This window comes from Tinamus guttatus, unplaced genomic scaffold (genome assembly GCF_059628265.1).
Source record: "Tinamus guttatus ecotype Peru unplaced genomic scaffold, ASM5962826v1 Tinamus_guttatus_pri_ptg000602l, whole genome shotgun sequence".
NCBI lineage: Eukaryota > Metazoa > Chordata > Aves > Tinamiformes > Tinamidae > Tinamus > Tinamus guttatus.
In genome coordinates this window covers 5,862,843-5,886,514 of record NW_028289136.1, presented here as the reverse complement: position 1 = coordinate 5,886,514, position 23,672 = coordinate 5,862,843, and the positions used below count along the sequence as shown (strand labels likewise).

Below are 23,672 nucleotides of genomic sequence, written 5' to 3'. Positions count from 1 at the left end.
TGGCAGACACGGCGCCAGGCGCGGGGACAGGGAGGTGACAGACATTGCAGGGACAGGGAGGTGACATCGCAGGGGACTTTAAATCCTTGTGGAGAAGGGGATGAGGGCGGACAAACGCAGTCGGGTGTGTGGGGAGGTCCCTCCGCTCCTGGTTCATTTCGCGTCTGGATGCAAAGCCGACAGCAGCGTTGAACGGGTGGGAAGGAACCGGGAGAGAAGAGCCGTAAAACAAAAGCCACACAAAAGCTTTTGCCTTTTCTTTATTATTATTATTTCCCCCCCTTTTTTTTTTGCAGAATAGGCAAAAAAATCTTGTGCTCTCTCAGCCCAGAAACGGGTGCCACCTCAGTGCAAGCAAGAGCCGGGAGGAGAAGGTGAGCCGCCGCTCGCAAGAGGTTTAGACTTTTCCCTCTGTCCCTAACTGCTTCCTATGTATTTATTTATTTATTTTCCCTCTCTCTGTCTCTCCTCTTTCAGCCTTTTCTCCCTCCTCCTCCTCCTCCTGGCGGCGGAGGGAGCGGGGTAGGATGCCTGTGTCTAACACAAGGCTTCCTTGTGCGGGGCCGACCCCCGGCTGGGAGCGGGGAGCGCGGCGGCGCTGGCGATTTATCAAAAGAAACTTCCGAGACGCGGAGGAGATAAGGGCTGGTTCAGCAAGCCGGTTCTTGCATCCGAACTTGGCACTCGCGCCTCTCCAGGCACGGCTCAGCACCATTCATTGTGGGTGAGCCTCGGTGTTTGTGTTAGAGTTACTAATTTTATTTATTTTTAATTTTTTTTTTTTTGCTATGGGGAGCCGCTGCTGTTTCCTCGTGGAGTGTTTCAGATGGAAATATTCACCCCGCGCATCTCCCCCCGGTTGGAAACGCAGTAGGTTAGACCAACTTATCTATCTTAGCAGGAGATGTTCCCGCATTGCAATAGCCACCCTCGAAATGTGGCCGTTGGAGCTGCGAGCTGCAATATTTGAGCGTGGGCATCTGCGGGTTTCCTTTTCCTTCCTCTTCCTCCTGCTGCTTCTTCCTCACTGCTTGCCGATGCCTCCTGATCGCTCCGTTTCATGCCGGTCCGCGTGTGTGATGGGTGGGAGAGGAGACCGCGTTGATGGCTCGGATTTTAGGGAGCGGGACAAAAATTTGGCTCTTGAAAATGTGCTGCACCATTAGGTAATATAGGTGGAATTAGATAATAAGTGTAGAAGAAACACATCACTATTGAGGACTTCCCCACTACCAAGACTTAGCATGGCCAGAGCTTTCAAGACAAGGAAGTTCCTCATAGAGATCTGGTTCCTGCTTATAGGACCAGACATGGATCCCCATAGGGCCAGGTGACAGCAGGTGACTTGGAGACAGTGGTCTGAGTTTCATCCGTCAGGATGGAGCAGGCCCTTCCTCTAAAGCCCTTTGAAATGGGTGCAAAGGCTCATTTTCACCCTGGTGCCCTGCACATCTTTAAGGCGTCTCCCAGCAGATCTCTAGGATCCAGATTTGCAGGATTACAGGGTCATAGGATAACTCTGCATCTCTCCAGTTTCATGCACTGTGGGGTGGGAAAGCCTCGCTCCTCTGGACTGTCCCCAGATGTCCCCACAGCCATGTCACCGTTTCATGGGGTGCTCTGAGGTCTTGTGCCAAGAACAAGGGAACAGGGATGGGCACAGGATGGCATTGGTGGAGATGAGGAGTCTTGGATAGCCAGATGACCCTGGAGAAGCAGGATCTCCACCAGTGCCCACAGAGAGGACACTTAGAGAGTGGGAGCACTGATTTGAGAGGTATCTTAGATGCTTCTCTCCCTTAACCACCCCTCTGGAGGTCTCTTTCACTGTCACCCAGCCCGGCTGCCCATACTGGCAGGACAAAGCAGGGCTGGTGTCCCAGAGCCTCCAGGACCTGAACTGAACGCAGTAAACGAGGACAGTGGTGGCCGTTGGCCAGAGCAGCTGCAGTGAGACCAGCCATGGTGGTGGCAACTCCTTGAGAGGTGGCATCGTGTGTGGGCACCCACCAGCCACCCCAATAAAACTGGTGAGATTTGAACCCCTGCTGCAGGGTGCCCATAAACAGGGGCCTAACCCTGACTCCTCTGGCTGCTTTGGGGTCTAGGCAGGTGGTTTAGGGCAACACCCTTCTTCCACCATGAGCTTTGCTGAGGATGAAGATGCTCCTTTCCAGATGGTGCATCCATGGATGCTCCATCGGGCAGCAGCCACCACTGCAATGGGTGTATTTTTTTTTGCTGGCATTCACTGCTTGGAGCAGTCACGTTGTGAGAGTTATCGGAGGGGGAAGGCAGGGAAGGGAATGAGCCGGGCGTCTCCAGCTGTGCTGCTTGCAACAATAACGGCCAGGATTGTATTTATTATCTCCTCGGCGGAGGGTCTGCAGCTGCACGCTGAGAGCCGCAGGAGGCAAAGAGGCCCGGCGATTATTGTGCATGGAAAAAGGGAAAAAAAAAAAAAGGAAAAAGAAACAAATAAAAAGGCTACAAAGAAGCCTGGGGCTGCTGGAGGCAGCACCAAGGGGTGCCCAGCACAGATGGGGGTGGAAGGAGGAGGCAAAGAGGCCGAGCAGTGGCGTGGGGCTGGGTCTGGTGTCCCCAGGGGTGATGCTGTCACCTCCCCACTTTGCCTTCCCTGCCTTCCTGAACCCACAGGGCTGTTAGGAGAATCATAGAATCATAGAATCATAGAATGCTTAGGGTTGGAAGGGACCTCTAGAGATCATCTGGTCCAACCCCCCTGCATATGCAGGGACACCTAAAGCACGTGGCACAGGACTGCATCCAAGCGGGTTTTGAAGATCTCCAGAGAAGGAGACTCCACAACCTCTCTGGGCAGCCTGTTCCAGTGCTCTGTCACCCTCACTGTTAAGAAATTTTTCCTTAAGTTCCTATGGAATTTTTGATGTTTCAGTTTCCGGCCATTTCCTCTAGTCCTATCAGTGGCCACCACTGAAAAGAGACCATCCCCATCCTCTGCACTCCCTCCCTTGAGGTATTTATATACACTGATTAGATCCCCTCTCAGCCTTCTCTTCTCCAGGCTGAACAGGCCCAGCTCCCTCAGCCTCTCCTCATAGGGCAGATGTTCCAGGCCCCTGATCATCCTTGTAGCCCTGCGCTGGACTCTCTCCAGCAGCTCCACATCCCTCTTGTACTGTGGAGCCCAGAACTGGACACAATACTCCAGATGCGGCCTCACCAGGGCTGAGTAGAGGGGCAGGATCACCTCCCTCGACCTGCTGGAAAGGCGACCTGGAAGCTCTGCTGCCTTTCAGAGAGCCAGAGCTATATGGGATCCTCTCAAAACCCTTCTGCGGGAGGTGTTGCAGTCATGCCAGGGCAAAATTCTTCTTTTTCTGGGCTTTCCTGCCACAGCAGAGTGCAGGGGAGTGCTCTTGAGGAGAACAGTGACGATGGGTTGAGACATCTGCATAGTTGAGGAGAGATGTGGGGTGAATGGTATTTGGGGGAGAAAGTTGGCACCTCTCTGGAATCTTGGTGCACCCCTGATTCCATCACCCATTACTGCATGTCCTGGACATCCTCTGCTGGGGAGAGGGTTTGTCCAGGCACCTTTTTCAAGATCTAAGGATTTTTGGCAACAAAAGGCAAGGAAGACATAAAAATTGGAGCTGTGACACCACTCAAAGCACCTGAAATATGAATCTCTTGTGACGGGGGCTGAGACCCTAAAGAATGAGGGTTTCATCCTTCCAAGGGTGCTGCTGTGATAGGGTAAAATGCATTCGGGTTGGCCAAAACCTTGGTGACCCCAAGGAGTTGGAGCTCCTCTCCTGTTGTGCTCCCAGCTAGGACAAGGTCTCGGATGCCTGTCAGCCTCGCCCTGCCTGTGGCTGCTCCAGAGCCTTGGAAAACTTGGTTTCCTTCTGGAAATGCCAGCTCCAAGCACAAGCAGATCTCAGCGTGAGGCCAGAGAGCAAAACTGCTGTGATTTCAAAGAGCGTTGGAGGTTATTTCTCCTCTTTCCCCAAGAGAAACTGCTCTAACCTGAGAGCTTCCCAGGCTGTGAGAAGGGGGATTTCAGTGCTAGCCTCTGCTGTCGCTATGATTTAATTCCTAATTTTCCTGTGCTGGATTTAACACCGAATTCTTCCACTGCCGCTGTCTGGCTGCCCAGTCGCGTCTTGCAGCAAGCAGAATTCCCAGGAGTTTGGCTGTGGTCTGCTTCCAAGATGTGACTTTTTGAGGCACGCAAATCCCAGCACAACAGAAAAGTGCTTTTTGGGGGTGTTTTTTTGTTTTGTTTTATTGTTGGGTTTTTTTGATGTTTTTTTCCTTTTCCATCACCTCTGTAAATCAGCTGGGACTTGCTCTCCAGGCTGGGAAACCTGCCCGCACAGGTTTCCTTCTGTCAAATCCAAAAATACACCCAACCGCACCTTGACTTCCTCCTTGTGGAGGTGGGGGATGATGAGGGGAATGGATTGCACAAATGGAATACGCTATTAGTTGTTTTAACCCCTGGGCCATAAATCACCCAAGGCCCCTTCCCAAGCAGATGGGATTTGTGACACTGACTGGAGCAAAAATTATTTTAACGGTGCACTATCTTTTTCTTTCATTTTTTTTTTCAAGAAAATAATGACTTTTGGGGGAGTATTTAAAAAAAGCGGGGGGAAGAGGGAAAAAGAGCCAACAGAAACTGCTTCAATCCAGCAAAAGACGCTATGTAAACCAGCAAAACAAATAGGCAGTGTCAAGCTGCTGTAGGGTTTGGAGGCACTGGGCTCCCTCTTGATCAGTCCCATATGTCTCCCATGCAGGCAGCGAGGGCCAGCGAGGGGCCCTTTGGTTTGGACTCTCCGTTTGTGAAAACGCTTCTCACGCTTAGCAATTTGTCTGTCTTTGCTTGCACTAATCTTATGTGCTCCATCCCTTGTGCCATCCCTTAAACCCTCCCTGATGGATGAGGAGATGCCCTGGGGAGAAGCACTGTCTGCTTTTCCCTCCCCAAATTCCATGCTTTTTTGGCTAGATGATGCTCTTGCAAAAGGGAGAGGTGACCCTTGGCATGTGGGAGCAGTATCTTTTGGCACTTGGTCCAGCAGGAGCCAAGGAGGAAGCTGGGATGTGCACGTGCTGGTGGAGCTTCTCCTCGCACCAGGATGGTCCCATAGCCTGGGAGCTCTGGGGTAGATGCACCCACTGCTGGTCCCTCCTGAGCACCCTCCCTTGCCAAACCCCCTTCCCTTTGGAGGTGATCCTGGACGCAGAGGTGGGAAGAGAACCACAGGAACCAAACTGCTATTGCCTTTAATATAGCCCATTACACATTGAGGGAGGAGAGCTGACTTTTTGTTCCATTCCCCAGGTTGGTGCCTATTGTATATTATTCTCCAATATCCCAGTGGCATAGATCCCTGATACCACTGGGTTAATTACCTGTTAACGACTCCCTCTTCAGTAGTGAGATTCTCGACTGAATGCAAAGGAGACGCTTTTACGCCCGTTATTAGAAATCATTAAAGCAGAAGGGAATTCATAGAGAAATCCTCTTTTTTATTGTTTTTTTCACCCTCCTTCCCTGTATTTAATTCTGACTTTGCCGCATGAGCAGTAAGACAGAGCTAAAAGCATCCAGGCACCTGCAGAGAGATTTGAGCTCCCATTTAGGTCCTCATATGGTTGGCTGGGTCTCCCCACAGCCCACGCTTGTGCATGCTGGTGGTGGAAACTCGGTGAGGACAGCAAGAAGATGGGGTTGCACATCCCCTCACTTATTTCCCAGCAGGTAATTTGAGCTGGTTCTTCTATATCTAAGCAGCTTTGCTCTGATAAAGCCGTCTCTGATAAGTCATCAGCAGAAAGCAACTTCTGCAAAGACTCTTGATGGGGTGTTTATGTTGCCCAGCTCAGTTTATAGCAGCATCAAAGAGACTAATTCGTTGAAGCCAGTCTGCAGTAACTCCACTGAGCTTCCCAAAACAGGTGCAGAAACAAACTAAATAGCAGATACCTCTTTCATTACCAGTCCTCTCCCAGAAAGCAGGCTGAGCGAAAAGCCAGGGCCAATATTTGCAGAACATCCCCCGAAACAGGTAATAACAAAAAATATATACAGGTTCGGAAAAAAAAAAAAGTCTTCCCTTTTTCACCAAAATTCTGCTCTGGAAAGGCAGTAAATATTTTAACGAGCCTCCAGCGGGGTGAACTGAGACCCCATTTTAGGGCTCTGTCTGTTGCCAGAAGAGTGAAAATCTGAGCCTGGAGATTCTGATGCAAGGATTTGGGTGAAAAGTTGGGTTTGGAGAATCTGAACCAAGGATGTGGGTGAGGCCCTGCAAAAGGCACAGCACCATGTGGAGCCCGCATCCCCCCTGTGATGCCCTCTCCCTTGCAGCATTTTCTTTACTGTATCCCCCAAACTGGCTGCTAGTCCCTTCTCACCCTGCCCTGAGCTGGCCTCCCTTTTCCATCCCTGTGGATCGCTCCCGTGGGGAAGCACCAGTCCAAAGCGGTCAGAGCAAAAGCCTCAATGACCTTTACCTTCCCTGGATTAGGCTGTCAGAGGCAGCATTTCTTTATCATGTTAGGGCTGTGTGTGTGTGCAAGCTAAGGGATTTAATAGTCTCTGGTTCGAGCTAGTTTTGCTGCCTTCTCACATCTGCGCAGGAGGTCTGGAGAAGGGGTCACAGTTGCATCCGTGGCGTCATTTGGACATGGAGGGTCCAAGCTGGAAAGCAGCAGTTGTTACCAGGTCTCTGCCTTGCCTACAGTTGCAGGGAGGGCTTTATGAGCAGTTTGGAAACCTGTTTGTGTGGAGGAGAGATTTTTTTTGAAGAATAACTAAAGAAAAATGAATGAAAACCAGATCACTTTGAAGCATTCTCATTGTTAGAGAAGCAGCTCTTACATCCACAGTATCCAGGTGCTCCTGATCGATCTTCCATCCCATGTGTCTCAGAGCTTCCCAAGTATTTAAATAGAGGAAAAAACCTCTGAAGTATTTAAAGAGAGGAAAAGCCAACTATCTTTTTTCTTTCTTTCTTTTTTTCTTTCCCCTGCAGTCTGCAGGATTTATGGCTTCTGTCATAGCATATGCAGCTTGCTTTTCTTTCCAATAGCATTCCCTTTCCCCCGATCCCAATTAGCAAATTCAGCCAAACTGGCCTTGTGGGCTTTGTTATAAAGATTTCACATTTTGTTGGCTTGGAGGATGAAAGAGCCAGAAGAGAACCCCCGTTTTTCTCCCAGATGAAATACTGTGGCTGATACAACTCCCCTGTGCTTCTGCTAAAAGAGCAACTCTACCTGGAACAGCCATTTCTAACTATGTGCCCTTCCTTTTGTCTGTTCCCTGCAAAGGTTGATTTATTTGCTGAAAATCCAGAATACTCCATTTGAAGCAGCAAATTGGGAAGTCCTCTTCTGCCCCAACCTACCTGCCAGACTGTAGACATGCAAGATTTCATGTTGTATCTGGTCTTCTCTAGCTGTGAGCCGCTACTGAATTGGTGAATGAACAAATTGATCAGATTCCTCCTGGATGCACCAGTCCCTCTGGGAGGGACTTAGGTTTGGAGAGGCAGCAAGGACCACCCAGTTGGGTTGGAAACAGCACCCCAGGATGAATGTGCATCCTACTTTCCCATGGAGTCAGGGGAGTTATGGTGCATCTCCAAAGGATGGGTCTGGTGTAGGAGGGTTGTGTCCCATTCCACAGCAATTTCTCTCTCTCCATCCCCCCACAGAAACAACCTGAGGCTTCTGCACTTGCTATTTAGGTTTCGTAAACTTCATGAGTGGTTTTGGGTCTTCAGCTCTGACTGCATTGCCACCAGCACTTTGCGGAGTGGCGCATTCAGGGAGACCGAGGTGCTCAGCTTGGAGAACAGGGGTGTCCTTCCCTGACTGTAGCAAATGGTTAACGTTTGGACATCTCCCCCTCCTATTTGGTGTTCGTTGTTGGTTTTCGGTTGCAGTGATTTCCAGCTGGGTGGTTGCCAGGGCAACCAGAGGTAGCCTGGCTGTCGTGCCAGCCAGATGTGCTGATGACAATGCAAGCCATGGGCATTGTCTTCTCCTCTGTCAAGCTGGAGGAACCAGTCCTTAGTTTCCTAGGAGGACCAGGCTTAAATCCAGGGTGGGATGTGCTGGAACATCTTACTGAGGCTGGAAGGAGATGGCAAAGGTCTCTATTATATCTTGCTGGAGACTGCTAGTGAGAAATGTCTTTGGGAAGCAGAAAGGGGAGGGGAGGCAAGTGCTATTGAAAGTGCGAATTTGCAATAACACCATAACAGGGTTTTTCTCTCCCCGACTCCCCTGCAAGCCATTAGCTGAAGACTGGCTTTCCTGTGAAATCTGATTTTAAAGCCAGAATGACTCTGCTTTTTTTGGCAGGGAAATCTCAGCGCACGATTTCTGCCCAGGTCCTGCCACACTGTGGTGCAGGGAATAGCTCTTGGGCAGAACAGTAAGGAGGGGTTGAGACTTCTGCAAAGTTGGGGGAGATATGGGGTGAATGGTATTTGGCGGAGAAAGCTGGTGCCCCGCTGGAATCTTGGTCCATCCCTGACTCCACCATCCGCTACTGGATCTCCTGGATCTACTCTGCTGGGGAGAGGGGTTGTCCAGGTACCTTTTTCAAGACCTAAGGATATTTGTCAAAAAAAAAAAATCAAGCAAGACATAAAGATCAGAGCTGTGACACCACTCAACATGTGGATGATAGCGTTTTTTGGGGTGCTACATCTCCTCTGAAACTCCTGCTGAAATCAGTGGACATAGCACAAGTATCCCTGGGATCCCTGCACTTCAGAAACAGTAGAAATTAAGAAGTCATTTAAGAGAATGGTCTGAACAATCCCCAAGCTGACTCCTCCTTCCCAGTGGCTCTCCCTGTGCTCTCAATCACTACCCCGGGCAAGGAGGCCAGCAGCTTCTGGCCTGTGACAAGCATTTCCTCCGGGTGGACGTCCCGGGTGCTACAGGAGGAGAACTCATCTTCCTTTTACAAGGGGGGACTTTGGCTTTCTGCCTCAATCAACAGAGCAGCTCACAGGCAGGAATCCAAAGGCAATTTGATGTGATTTCAAGAACATGCTGAACACAGAGGAGCCATAAATGCCTGTGGCATGTTCCTTTCCCCATTTCAGAGCACGCTATTGATTGCTCCACGCAAAGATACATCATGCCCCTACCTGACCAAGCTCATTATCTTATCTGGAAACACAGGAACCCCTTTCTCAGGCTAGAAGATGACAAATGCCTTCATTTCTCAACTCCTTTATCAGAGCAGTTGGCCAAGCGGATTATTAGTCAATGAATGCTTCATGCTGCTACGTAAGGGAGTTTTTAAATGGTAGTAGTGGATTGCTTCTCATCTGCAAGGAAATTATGGAGCCAGATAGGGATAATTTAGGGCAGGACTGCAAGGAAGGAAGAGACAGTAACTGTGTTTTGGGCTCGCTGCTGCATGGAAGACAAATGTGAGGCATAGATATTCCAGCCGAGGTCACTATCTGCCTGCTTCTGGTGGCTGAGGCCGATCAAGAAGGGAATTCCCATATGCAATACCATACACCAAAGCTTAGCTTTGGTTCTCCACTCAGTTAAGACAGGCTTTGGAAGATATCTCTCTCAATAGTGCCGTATTTTGCTTTTCCTTGGAGATGGGGAAGAAACAGGGTCCTTTTTGGTCCAGCAGGAGCACATGAAGCTTTGCCCAGACCCAAGTGTCACACCAATTTATCTTTGGAACTGCTGGAATAAGATCCAGTTCCTACTGGAGCTATGGGGACACCATGAGGAACTGGGCTGGACCTTTCGAAAGACAAGTTAGAAGGCACTTTCCCTGTTGAAATGTCGTGGGGAAAAGCCGTTGGATGGCAGTATGGGAAGAAGGATAAAAACAGACCGAGCTGATAAAACTAAAGCTGCTTCCCCACATTTAGTAAGGAGTGGAGAGATTGTTTCCAAAAAGGTGGAGCAAGGCTGTAATTTCCTCCAGTAATATAAAATTTTAGTTCATTCCAAACACAGCTTCATGGAAAAAAAAGAAAGAAAAAAAATAGTAGCATTTAGTATGCAAAAAGGAGCTGAAACAGAGAAAGGATAAGCTCTTCTTTAGCCTTAATGTCATTGCAAAAGGGTATCTGGACATGTGCCTGCAGAAAGTAGTCCTACCCCCTGCATTGCCTCTGCATTCTTATGTGTTTTCTCAAGAAACAGTCAACATGGGCTGGAACTAGGTCTTGTCTTACTGTTTTTTTGTTGTTTCTGTAGAATAATAGACCCCAGAGAATTGCGTGTCAGTCTTCAGCGATGCTCTGGTTGCAGGCTCTTTGGCCAGAGTCCCAATCTCTGTTCTCTCTTTACAGGAGTTACTGCCAGACAAGTCATATCAGTGATCAGGACTATTTTTGCAATGTATTTTCCCCTTGGCACTTCTTTTACACAGTGGCAAATAGTCCCCAGCCAGTCTCCTGGGAATGTGCACAGGGTTAGGAAGACCACACTGAAAAGGAAGAGAAACTATAGCCAAGGGGAAGGGCGAGGTGAGACGAAAAGAAGTGTGAACTTCTAGGAAATGGTTCTGGAAGGTACAAGTGTTGTGGGGAAGGTTCCTCAGCTAGACCAAAGGTTATGTGGGAACCACGATCCTACAAGGATATTAATAAAGTGCTTTTAAAAAGTGGTGGGAAAGGTGAGAATGCAGACCAGTAGGGGCCGAGGTAGGGATGGGAACATAAGCTTAAAGGGGGTTATTTATTCATTTATTTGCTAAAATGAGCACTTGGTGTGTGAATAACTGTATATAGCCAGTAGTGTGGTGCTAATGCATCTGCTCTCCTGGTTTGATGGGATTATTTATTGCTGGTGTTCGAGAAACCTCGTGTGAAGGGCTCAAGGAGCTCTTGTCCTTGACTGCAGTCGGCAAAGGGGGAAGTGCTAAGGACAGCATCGCTGTTGTCTGCTGCTGACCCGCAGGATGCCCCCGTGCTCATATTTACCATTTCCAGAGGTGTGTTGCTCTGGAGACCATGCTGCTGTAGTTGCCTGTGGTTGTATGGAGGGGCTGTGACCTGATAAGTTCCAGCAAAAAGCACAGTTTGGCTCCGTTCTTCCCTCTGCTGCAACGATGGAGGGCCAGAAACATCTCAGAGGGAGGAGGATCAGAAACTGCAGGGTGGAGAGAACTCCTTGCTTGTTGGCATCGTTAATGAGAGAGAATATTTAATGTAATTAGCAATGACTCCTCGGGGGCTTTGCAAGAAACAAATTGGTTCTCTCCACTTGGTGCCTTTGCAGCAGTCTGGACTTACTGCAGCATCTGCATTCAGGCAAGAAGACCGAGCCTTTGGGTGGTTCCTCTGCTCTGGCAGCCAAGGAGCCACATGGCCATTGACTTTCTTGCCTGCAGACATGTCACCAGGCAGCAGAGTGTTGGTTTTAACCCTCTGATGCAACAGATTGAATCTAATAAAACACTTCCATGTTTGTGCCAAAAGCCTAAGCAAGGGAGATTTGCTGTGCATTTGGGCAGTAGGTAGCTGGCCTTTCTAGCCGTTCACCCCAGAGGACTTCCTGATTATCAGAGAGGCTATTCACATCTCCCTTGTATCTAGGAAACTCACACTGAGTTTCAGTTTCTGTCCTTTTGTTAAGAATTTGAACACCTAAAACTCTCAGTGAATCTGGAGCCTAAATGACTTCGCCAACATCATGTACCCAGGCTATCAAACCTGGCCTTAAACTCCCAGTGTATTGACTTCCAGGTGTGACATTAAGAGATCTTATGTACTGAAGTTTGTTAATATCCTGAAACATCTGAGTTGTCATTTGGCGTCGTCCAGTGCATTTTGGATAGATCTTGTTTTAACCCAGCATATCGTTCTCATGGCTCATTTTCAGTTGTATGTTAACTTGGTTAAATATATGAAGACTGTGCTGACCTGTTTTCCCCCAATTCTCCACACTCATGTTATTAATCATCACCAAGGCAACCCAGTACCTTAAAGAGATTGTAATGGTATATTCAATGCTAAAATTCTTGAATAGTTACCAAAACACACTAGCTGTTTCAATATGTCACTTTTGGGTAGCTTGAGGAGTTATAGGAGTGTATTTCATCTCTCTCTTCAGAAAGAAAAAGAAGACTGTGCAACTGTTACACATCTTTGATAAAGTGATTTCTAAAGCAGTTAATTCTACTTTCTTATTTTGTTTTCCAGGTCAACAATGCAGTTCTTAGCCTGGCTCAATTTGCTGCTTCTGCTTCCTTGTTTTGGTACCACCAAAACCTGCTTCCCTGGGTGCCATTGTGAGGTGGAAAGTTTTGGCCTCTTTGACAGCTTTAGCTTGACCAAGGTGGACTGCAGTGGAATTGGCTCACACATTGTTCCTGTCCCCATCCCTCTGGATACCTCCTACTTGGATCTATCCTCAAACAAACTGGAAACTATCAATGAATCAATGCTTACTGGGCCTGGATACACCACCTTGGTGAGCCTTGACCTGAGCTACAACAACATTGCTAAGATTTCCTCCACAACCTTCTCCAGGCTTCGGTACCTGGAGTCCTTGGATCTGAGTCATAACTCTTTAGAAGTCCTTCCAGAGAACTGTTTCTCCAGTTCTCCTCTGGGGGATATAGATTTGAGCAATAACAAACTTTTGGATATAACAATGGACGTTTTTGCGCCAAAAGGTCAAGGAAAACCCATGAATGTGGATCTTTCCAATAACATGCTGAGCACAATTACAAGGCACCATGCAAAGAAAGTCCCCAACATCCAGAATTTAAATCTTTCTGGAAACAGGCTAACATCTGTGCCGAATCTTCAGGGGATTCCTCTACGATATTTAAATCTTGATGGGAACCCACTAGTCAAGATTGAGAAAGGGGCCTTCGTAGGACTGAAAGATTTGATTCATTTATCTCTCAGCAGCTTGCATGACTTTAGAGAGTTATCTCCTTACAGTTTCAAGGAACTACCAGCCCTTCAAGTTCTGGATTTATCCAGCAATCCCAATCTGAAGTCATTGAGTGCTGAAGTTACTTTTGGCCTCAACTCCCTGCAAGAGCTTAACCTCTCTGGGACAGGTGTGTCATCTTTGCCAAAGACTGTGCTGAAATACCTGCCTTCCATCAAAAGCATCACTTTGGGGAAGAACATACAATGTCTTAAAACCATCAGAGAAGGACAGTACCACCGACAAACTGGGCTGACCAAAAAAGAGGTCCTCATTTGTCATGACAGCCATGGGTCCGTAGCAGCAGCGCCTTATGTTTCATGATGAAAGCTGGGAAGAAGGGTTTGGGAAAGAAAGAGCTGGGAGGGCGAGGGACCACGGGAAATGTACAGGTGTCGGACTGAGATGGTTTGCAGTGTGCCTTTGTAAAACTGTCAATAATTTATATATTTGTACATGCCAGTACTTGATTGTTTGTGGATTTTATAAACTCTCAAATCCCGAAGCCCACATCATTTGCAGGCTCTGGGTTACACCCCGGGTGTTCAGGGCCTACATCCAAACTGCCAACTCAAGAACAGTGTTGCTGGACAACAGGGACCAAGATGCTCTGCAGGTCCCAGGACAGAACAGCTGGTCTGGCGCAAACCTTCACGGACCAGTTATGTTTGCAGGAGCAAAGCTATGTTCTCTCCAGAGGGCACACCAAAACGTACCAACTCTGTAGCTGTTTGCTTGCAAACCCACGCTTTACCCTTTTTTTAAGTATTATTCCTCAAGAAGTGCCTTCCGGATGTTGCCTCTATTAGCAGCACCCTGTTCCTTGTCATGCACTTTCAGTCTGAAGAAGCATTTCCAGACTAACCTGAATACAGGGTGCTCCTAATGCGCTGATTTTTACATGTTATTTGCATAAATGTGCAATGAACATTAAGTAGACTGTTTCTCCCACTTCTTTTCTCTCCATTTTCATATTTCATGGTCTTTTTGTGTCAGATGACTTTAGATCCAACTGTGGCACCCTCCTGTCTTTTTATCCTTCATGAGCCACTGCTCAGCGAGGATGAGTAGCAAGGAAAAAGAAGTAACGAGAGAGCAATCGAGAGAGGAATCTGCCTACAGCTGACAGCTCATCTGGGAACTGCCCTCCCATGAAACAAATTAACTGAGCTGCAAATGAAAGAGATCATGTCACCTAGTTTGGAGGAGAAAAAAAAAAGAAAAAGAAAAAAAAAAGAAAAAAAGAAATCAAACTCTCCGTCCTTTCTGGGAAAGCTGGAAGAATACTTGACAAGGATTCTTCTCTTGATTACCTTATCAAACCATGGCAGACCCAGACGACTTTGGAATAAGATATTCTCATGCAGATGTTCCCATCTGAACAGAACATGTGCAACTCAGCTGGGCTTATGGGAAGCAATTTCTAGTGCAGAAATGCTCTCCAGAACGTCGCCGGGGAGGAATTAACACTGACGCCTGCAACCCTGGAGCTGGTTGCTTATCATGGGAAGGATCTTGGGGGTTTCTTTTTTTTCCAGATTTGTGGTTTTTCTTTCTCTCACACAGCTCCTTGGCTGCCAAAAAGAATCTGATGACAAGTCTGGTCCTCAGAGCTCTCCTTACTTTTCTCCACACTGAAATGCTGGCAAAGCAAAGGGTAGCCCTTCTCATTCTTCATTCTTTCCAGGTTAGGAGAAAGCAATGGAAGCAGCAGGACACAATTCAACCCAGTGGCTTTCAAAGCCTTTGACTTGCAGCTCCTGCAGTGGATGTTGATGTCCAGTCCAAATCTGGCACACTGTTCTGCAGATGGGAAGAGAGCTTATGCATGGGGATCCTGCTTGGATGAGGCTGCAGTTTGGTCTCTATGCACAGGCTTGCATCGGGGTGACCTTGAATGAAATGTTCTCAGCTGGTTTAGGTGGGTCCATGCAAAAGTGACGTGGATGGGCACAGTCGCAGCAGGCGAAGTGAGCATTTGTACACATGCATTTTTGCAAAGAGCAGAAAGGATTAACAGACAGCAGCAGCCCTTCCTACCCATTTATTGCTGCTGTCTCAGTCGCAGCATGAGAATGACACGGGCCTTCCCCCTTCCATGCACAATCAGCAGCCTCAGCAGCAGAGGGGACCTGCAGAGAAGGGACCTGCCCCATGTGGTCTCTTCTGCTGGCCCAGCAGCCTTTAGGCAGCCACAAGCGATGCCTGGAGAGACCACGGGTAGCCAGGATTGGTGCTTGAGGAAAAGATGGAGGGTGCTATGGTCCTACCCTGTGTTGGAGGCCTCTCCGATGGGGCCTCCCATCGAAGCTCAGGCTTCCTCCTCTCACCCTCAAAAGTCTGTTGCTGATGGAAATCCCATTGCCCAAAGAAGACCTCGTCAACATGGCTGAAACCTGCTGAGCCTGTGCCAGGGAGCCTGAACCCAGAGTCAATGCCTTAGTTAGTTTGGATATTGAAATCTCTCCCCATGTTTCCATTCATCTCCTTTTTCTGTGGTTTGATCACCGCCCTGAGGGTGGAATTTTGAACCCTTTCTTTCCTTCTAGGACTTCTCCCCCTCCCTCTATTGAGCCTTTGAAATGCTCAACCACCCTTCACGGTCACAAGAAAAATGCTGATTTTCTTAAAAAGGCAACAGGACTGCCTACAGGCAGAGATACAGAGGGGAACAGTAACCAACTGCAGTTCAAGACGGGGGGCAGGTTGGCTTGGAAGTGGGGGTGTTTTTTAGTGGCTCTTGCCTTTTTAAGAGAATTCTTTTCTGCTGGCAGAAAACACGATTTTAAGAAAAAAATGTTTAATTTTATAAGCCTGTATGTAGATAAAATCATTACAGGGCTCATATAGAGGCTGTCAAAGTCACTGCCTTGGTGCCGCTGTGGTAAATCTACAACCCAATGTGACAATCCAATTGAGGACTGCAAGATCTCCTGGTGTAATCCCATGCTAGCTGCTCGCCAAGCACGTCTTAGCAAAGGCGAGCAGACACTGTCGCTGTATTAGTTTGTTTTCTACAGAAAATCTCTGCCACATTGTAAGGCTTTGTGATTACTCACAACGTAATAAAGTGATTCAGAGGAGAATAGCCCCAGATCTCCTGTATTTATTTGCTTAACACTGTTTGGGAAGGAGGCAGCGGCTGCTGGGTCCAAAGTCTTGTGGTAGCTGAAATATGAGTTGTTTCTGTGCCGTGTATTGCAGCCCCAAGTTGGAGCAGGATTTATCCCACTGCCTCCGAATCCCTGGGCTTCTTGCTGGCAGGATGGTGTGACAGCTTTGCTACGTCTAGACGGACTGACTCAAAGGAAATTATGGACATGTGGCAGTGAGGCAGCCTGGGAATATTTGGAGCAAATTTCCTGCTCCAGAATTTGCTGCAAAGCTTGTTGGATTGGTGGGGAAGCTCTTCTGGGACTTGGCCAGTTTGGGGCTCGCTCCCTTGTGGAGCAGGGGAACAGGGAGGGAGACAGACAAAAGAGATGGTGGTTTCGGGAGGGTTCTATCCTGGAGGTAAAATGTCTGAAGCACCTTGGTCTGAGCTGGATTCTCCCATTTCCTTGGTAAATGTCCTGATTACACAACTCCCTCATGCTTTTTTAGATCCTAGTCCCGCTTGTTATTCCTCCACTCCTCTCATCCTGCTAGTCGTTTATTATTTAAATAGTCTATCTGTAGCCATTGGCATGGGAAGAAGTATGCAAGTCTCCATCCATGTGGACATGGCAGAACACGGTGCCCACGGGACACCTGAAACAGTGCAAACAAACCGTCGGGAAAGGGAAAGGCAGTGACTCTGGGCTTGGAAATTTTGATGAGACACTCCGTCCAGCCATATGAAAATGCTGGCAAGTGAGATGGACACTTTAATTAGAGGTTAAGTATTTTTAGAAGCAGGAAAACCTCAGCAGAGGCTGGGCAGTAAGAGTAGGTTGGGTTAGGAATGGGGGGAGAAGTAGCTGAGCTGGTGTTTTGCTTGGTGCTCACTGTCTCCTGGAGGGATCTCGGCGTCTCACGCTGCTTTCCACTGTGTTGGGAGAGGCAGGTGGGTCCCAGCTCCATCTCAGCCTGTGCAGACACCAAAGGTCTCTTTCTCCATCTGCCTCATGCCCAGGGTTTATGGGACAGCACAGGGCACCTCTTTGGTCAAAAAGATGCACTTCCTAGTATTCAAAACTCTCCTTTCCATAGGTCTGTAGGAGTTTTTTCTCCCAGTAGTCACTCTCCAGAAGCTCCTCACTGACTGGTTATGTGCCTGACTTTATAGCAGCAGTAAGTACCATCCCTTTTAAAAATGGCTTCTGCTCCATATATTTCCCATTTTGCAGGGGGCTTTATTTCCAGCACATTTGCTCCACACACACGAGCTTGGTTAGGCTCGAAAGCACTGATGCACTCTTGCCATGTCAGAAATGAATGCCACGTGGCTGGTCATAATCCTTTCACAAGCAAAACCAATGTATATTAATATGAAAGTGGTTCAAATGCTTTGACACGACATAGAAGCAGCAGCCCCACTGCACTAGGTGCTATGCACCCTTTGGAAAACCCTGCCTGGTGCAAGGAGATGATGTGGATTTGGGTAGCCACAGGGTGCTACAGGCGAGTGTCTCCAGCCTCTACAACCGGTGAACTCAGGAGGATGTCAGCCTTGCAAAGGGACAAACATCCCTCTGGAAACCTTCCCACCACCACTGTGAAGGCCTCTAAGCTTTGTTCCACTCCACGTGCCCCTCTCTGCTTCCTCTTTAGCGGTGGATGAATGTCATGGAGCTTTCTGGTAACTGCCTTGGGCCATGCTGGGAATTTTAGCTTGTATTTCAAAGAGATCCATGAACTTTGAACTTCACTTTATTGTAGGTTAGAGGAAGCAGACAGCTTCTTCCTCCCAGAGCCCCTTTTGATGAGAGCTCAGCACATTCGGACGGGGATTACATGACAATTTCACCAGCGCTGATATTGGTGCCAGTATGTTGCAAAGTGGCCTTGTAGAGCTGCATTTCATTCAGAGGGGATTGCAGATAAAGGAGTCCACCCCAAGAGTTTGGTAGAAACACATAATTTTGCTTGTCTGGCAATGCTTGTTTGCTGGTCAAGGTCTCCTGCCTTGTCCACCTTGTCCAGCACTAAGTGCAGGAGGGCTCCTGTAACATCCATTTTGTTCAACTTCACTTAATAAACTGAGGGTCTACAAAGCTCCAAAAGTCCATGGAGCTCTGTTCACCAAGCAGTTCTAAGCTCTTACTTTCAGCAGTAGTGCAGGAGACCATATTCTTTTAAATCTGAGTTAAGGGTTTTTTTAACTTGTGGTTGCAAGAAGCTAAGTGCATATAGTTACACAGTAACTCACAAAATCTCATTGAGTTGTTCAAACATCTGAGTCCTATCCACAGAATAGATCAGTCTGCTGCATAGCCTTTGGCATATTTCCTACAGGCTTTTTTTTCTTTACCCATGCTCAATTGCAGTCATTTCTCCTTGTCTCCTCAGTCATTGCAAAACCTGAAACGTTGTATGAGAAACCATCCTAAGGTGCTGTATCTGGGTGTCTAAGGTAAGGAAAGGGAGCAGCATTTCCTGTGACATATGCATGAAAAATGTCCCCCAGTTAAACTGGGAAAACAAGGTAGACATGCAAAAGCTCTGTCTGGAATTGCTTCAGATTCACCCTTCCTGAAGCTAAAATCAGGGGTAAACTGTATTGTGCCAGCATCACAAAACAGAATAGAAGTGTCCCCATGGGCAGGCACCCCATGCTAACCCAGTGGCCAAGAAGAGATCAGAATTACAATAACAGCCTAAGCAACCTGATGTAAAGGAGGTGGAATTTTTTTCATTTCGTCTCCTCAAGCCATGGAAGAAGAGAGGGGCCCAACCCAACTCTCGTGTCCGGTGATATCCGCACATTTCAAGGCCACATATCCCCCTCTTCCCTGCTGCAAAGGAGGGGCTCGTTTCACCATCTGAAGCAGCAGTTCCACATGGCAGAGAGCAACGATGCAGTTTCCAGCCGAGCTCTGGAGCCAGCCAAGCAGAATTAGCCCAGATTTTCATCCAAGCAAGGAAGTCCTGGCTCCTGGCAGGCTTATTAGCTTTGGCACAGGGCTTAGCTGACACCTGGCCAAGGCATTCTGGCTGCAGCTGGACCTGTCTGGCTGGTATCCCACCAGCTTGGGTCTCTCCACATCACATTTCCCTCCCTCCTGGTTTAAATGGGCAGGATAAGTCTGTGCACCTGGGACAGCAACAGGGACAGCTCTAGGGGCTGTTTGGACAACAAAGTGGGGGGCAATCAGCCCTGACTGGAGAGAATCCAAAGCCAAAGCTGTCCCTGAAGAGGGGAAATCCAGGAAGAGAACAAGCAGATATAATAGAGACGGCTTCGTTGAAGAATCCTTCTTCAAAAATCCCTCTTCAAAAATCAAAACAACTCTGAGATTCAAAGACTCCTTGCAAAGCACTGCTTTGTTCAAGAGCAGAGATTTCCCCTCCATCAGACAAAGCTGGAGTCTTCTGGCCAGCCCATGCAGCCTTGCCTGGTGGAAACTTGCCCACAGACTTCTCTGGAGTGCTGGTTGTGTGAGAAGTGACTTTGCTTTCCTCTTGTATTTGTTTTTACTGCTCATCTTCCCCTCCCAAATCCACAAAACCTGTCAAGTTTGAAACTCTAGAGCAAAACTGAAGGAGTGTCACAGATGCAAGTTATTGGGAAATATGAAGCTTAGCAAGTCATCAGGCATTTCTGAAGTAGAAACTTCAAGATATTATGGAAACCAGTTTACTTGCAACGACATGGATGCACACGTCCTCCTGGCCAGCGTTCCCAGGGGAATGTGTGTTTGGGAAGTGGGAGAGGTCTTCAGATCACTTCTTCAGGCGGTGTCTGTATCTGTGTCCTTTATACTGACATGTCAGCTACATCTTCAGAGAAGTAGTGTGGTCACCAAATTTACCCATGAAAACAAATGTGACTTCACTGAGGAAGAGAGTATCCACCACAGATACAGGCAGTGGCAGTGAGGAAATTAAGAAGTTACCCACCCACACTCCTTCTGCCCTGACACCAGGCAAAAACCTTCTCCTCCTTCTGTATCTTATTAAAGAGGACTGATTTGCTGGAGATAGAGAATAAATCGCAATTAAGATTCAACCCACAGCTCAAGTTAACTCCTTTTTTGGCAGAAAATATTAGGTAAGCACTGGAGGAAGAGTGTGAATTCCTTTAAAACCAGATGAGGTTTGATAGATCCCTTATGGGACAGGATAGTCTGACTCAGCCCCTGGAGACTTCAGGCCTGCATTTAAGGGCATCTTTAAAAAGAAATCATATGAACAAAAAGAGCACAAGGTCAGGACTAACCTGATCACTGCATGCGGCAGCAGGATCGTAACTATTGACTCAGAAATCCTTAATAGACCTCTCCAGTCTCTGTTTGGAAGAAGGCACCATGATGAGGTGGATGGAGCAGAAAGCCAGCTATATGTAGCAAGGGAAAATTATTTGCTATAATGACATCTTTCAGATCAATAGGTCTGGATAACTCACTGCCAGGAGCCATCGGGGAATGACCCAAAGAGCCATTAACATTAAATCTAACAAGTCTCAGGGAACCTGAGGGAAATGGAATGGGCTGACACAGGGCCAGAGTGACAGCAGTATGGATAGAGTAAAAGAAGACAGCCAGAAGAGTGAGAGCCATCAGTTCTTAGCAAAATAATAGAACAATTAATTTGGGTTTTCATCAACAGGGCTGTAATCTGGACAAATGAACATACATCTATACACAGTCATGTGGCAGAGCAGAAAATCGTCATCAGCATTCATTATGTTTTAACCTCTGAGTCTTTGCTGATAAAGGCATCTGTGGTGGTTTAATACATTGCAATCGCTCCAAGGCATTTCATATTCCTAAACTACGTTATATGAGATTGGCCAAACATGCATTAAATGGTGTCAGAATTGGCCCCTTGACAGATCTTAAAACATGCTTCTTAAGGGATGGGGTTAAAACCATTTCCTTAGCAGAGAGGGCTTAGCACAGACAGCAGTATCGAACCAGATGGACACAGAGGAAGGCACAGAGGATTAAAGGGCTCACAGTGCTCAGGAGGCGCTGGACTGGGGAGGAAAAGCCACAAAGACACACGGAGGACGTTGTGGAGAGGAGAGGCTGCAGATCAGGAAACAAACTGGCTGCAAAGACACAGATAGTTCCAGATCAGAAGGCTGAGATGAGTAGGAAATTCAGTCCAGTGGTATTAAGATGCATCCAGAGATCGAGGTGCCATCAAAGCACCATAGGTGTCTTGCAGGCAGCATAGAGGCTGGGAATAGATGAGGAATCTTGGATATTGCATATGTTGCCCAGTTAAATGGATCTCTGACCTATAAAATGCCATTTTACGCACCCTCAAGGAAGTTAAGGCATCTGAGGACAAGCTCAATGATTCCACCTAAAGGGTGAGAGAGAGACTGTCTTCAACTGCAGTTGGATAGGGCAGGGCAAGAGGCCAACCTGTGCTCCCAGAGAAACTGGTGTGATGGAAGAGGTCTCGAATGGACCTGGGCAGTCAAAAAGGGGAAAGATCCAGTAAAAGAAGAAAGGATTCTTGCTTGGGTAAACTGGAGGCTGCTGGAAGGTAGTGAATCAATTCTGCTGCCCACACCAGAAATAGCAGAATGTCACACAAAAGGCCAGGTTTGGAAGTATAACCTGTCAATGTACAGTTTTAAGAACCTAAGTTTATTCATCAGAGAGAAGGCTGAGAGGTGACCTGATCATTACATATGGGTATTTGCATATAGAAAGGTATCTGCTATCTGGTACTAGGGTAGAATAATGGATACCATGCTGATAAGAAGAAGAAGAAGCCATTATGATCAGAAGATAGAACTAGATCAATTAGAACTTTGAAGAGGACACCAGCTCACTGCTATGAAGGTTATTAAATACTGGAACAGCTTATCAGGAAGACTGCCAAATCACCAGGGCTTGATATCTTAAAACAAAGATTAGATATCTTGAAAGGAGATGTACTAATCCTGTTTCTGGGAAAAATCTTTTTTCTCTATAGAGGAGGTCAGATAAGATGATCCTGATGGTGCCTTTTGATCATACAGTCTCTGAATTTAGGAAGCAAAAACTGATCTGTGTAAGTAATCTATCTTCATTTGGTGCATGACATGTCAGGCAAATCAAGGAGAAATGTGCAATATAGGCTGAGCCCTGCTCAAGAGCATGCAGTCAATGCTGGGAAGAGAGCTCAGAAATTCCTGGCTTTTATCCCATTAGCCTACTAGAAGATAGATAAGCCTCCCTGTTTCTTCAAACCTCATTTGAATCACTGAACTACTTGGGGGTTTCTGGTTTTGCCTGGTATTTACATTGCAATAGCACTAAAGAGATGCGGCCTGACTGCACTAAAGTGATAGAGGATGGAAAGGCAGTTCCTGACCCAAAAGGGCTTAAAATCTTGCTGAGAACACAAGGCAAGCACGAAAAAACTCATGGGGCTCCCCGTTTGTGGCAGGCTGCAAGAGCAGTGAACCAGCAACTCAGTGAGATCCAGCAAGCCCAACTGTGAGCAAGAGAACACCAGAGGAGGAAACACAGGCAAGCCTTGAAAAAAGCAGATAAATAATAAGTGGTAATGAAGGAGAAAAGAAGCAGGACATGGCCAATGGTAGGATCTAGAAAAATAAGGCAAACTGCTGGATGATATTTGTTATCTCTAGAGCACAGAACGGTCAAGAGCCACCAACAGGTAGGGCTGAGATTCATCTGACCCCATAGGGAAGGGGCAAAATGTGTCATAAGCATCTCTTAAAAGTGTCTGTTTTTATGCAGTGACTATAGGGAGAACTGAGGATGATTAAGCAAGACAATAACATCTGAGACATCTGAAGTTTCCTGAGACGAATTACAAAATTCCTAGAGGAGGCTCAGACTGAAGCAATTGCACAGAGATGACAGCAGCAAGACATTTCTCCAATGCAGGGGCATTGAATCCTTTCTCACAAACGGGAAACTGAATCAGACAGAGCATATTTCTACGACAAAATATGGCAGAGACACACCAACAGCATGAAGCACATTATCTCTAACTCTAAAGTAAGAAAGTCAGAGCACTGAAGAGATTTGCCATAGCTAATTAACTCTGCTAATCACTCAAAGTTAGTCCTGAGATAGTATCTGCTAGGAAGTGCTGCATGGCGCTTCCTGGAGGTACTCAGGTTCTCCAAACAAATGCCATATCTTTCCTTCTAGGAAGGGTGAGGATCATTTAGTACATCTTTTATTTACCCACAGTTGTCCTCAGGAGTAAGAAGGCTAGATGATTTGCCTGATCTGCAATCTATGCTCAGAAGGTCCCATGGAAAAGAGGTTTAGGGAAAGGCCAGGGGCTGAAGTAGCTGGGTTGGGTTGTCCAGGACACTCAGGGCAGCTACAGGAGAGTCTTGCTTTCCTGAATCCCAGCACAAATAAATTCAACTTTCCATATAATCTACCTAGAATAGCCTACAACTAATTTAAGTAGAAAATGGAATTTCACAGGGACCAAAACTACTTGTGAGACTGGGTTGTTGTGCAGCCTCCAGCTCTGGCAGGCTGGTCAAAAGTCCCACTTCAGACATGGCAGAAATGAAGTGTGTCTAATGTCTAGATTAGTGTTAAAAAAAAAAAAAAGAGAGAGAGAGAGAGAGAAAAGACTAAAGCATACTAAAT

The 23,672-nt window shown here is 47.2% G+C and overlaps 1 protein-coding gene across 1 annotated transcript; it reads left to right on the top strand.

Moving 5' to 3' along the window:
* Positions 1-301: 301 nt before the first annotated feature.
* TSKU (tsukushi, small leucine rich proteoglycan) lies at positions 302-13,410 on the top strand. The gene is made up of 2 exons (XM_010215854.2): positions 302-374; positions 12,204-13,410. The coding sequence occupies exon 2, from the start codon at positions 12,211-12,213 to the stop codon at positions 13,267-13,269; it is 1,059 nt and encodes a 352-aa protein (XP_010214156.1). The 5' UTR covers positions 302-374; positions 12,204-12,210; the 3' UTR covers positions 13,270-13,410.
* Positions 13,411-23,672: the final 10,262 nt, after the last annotated feature.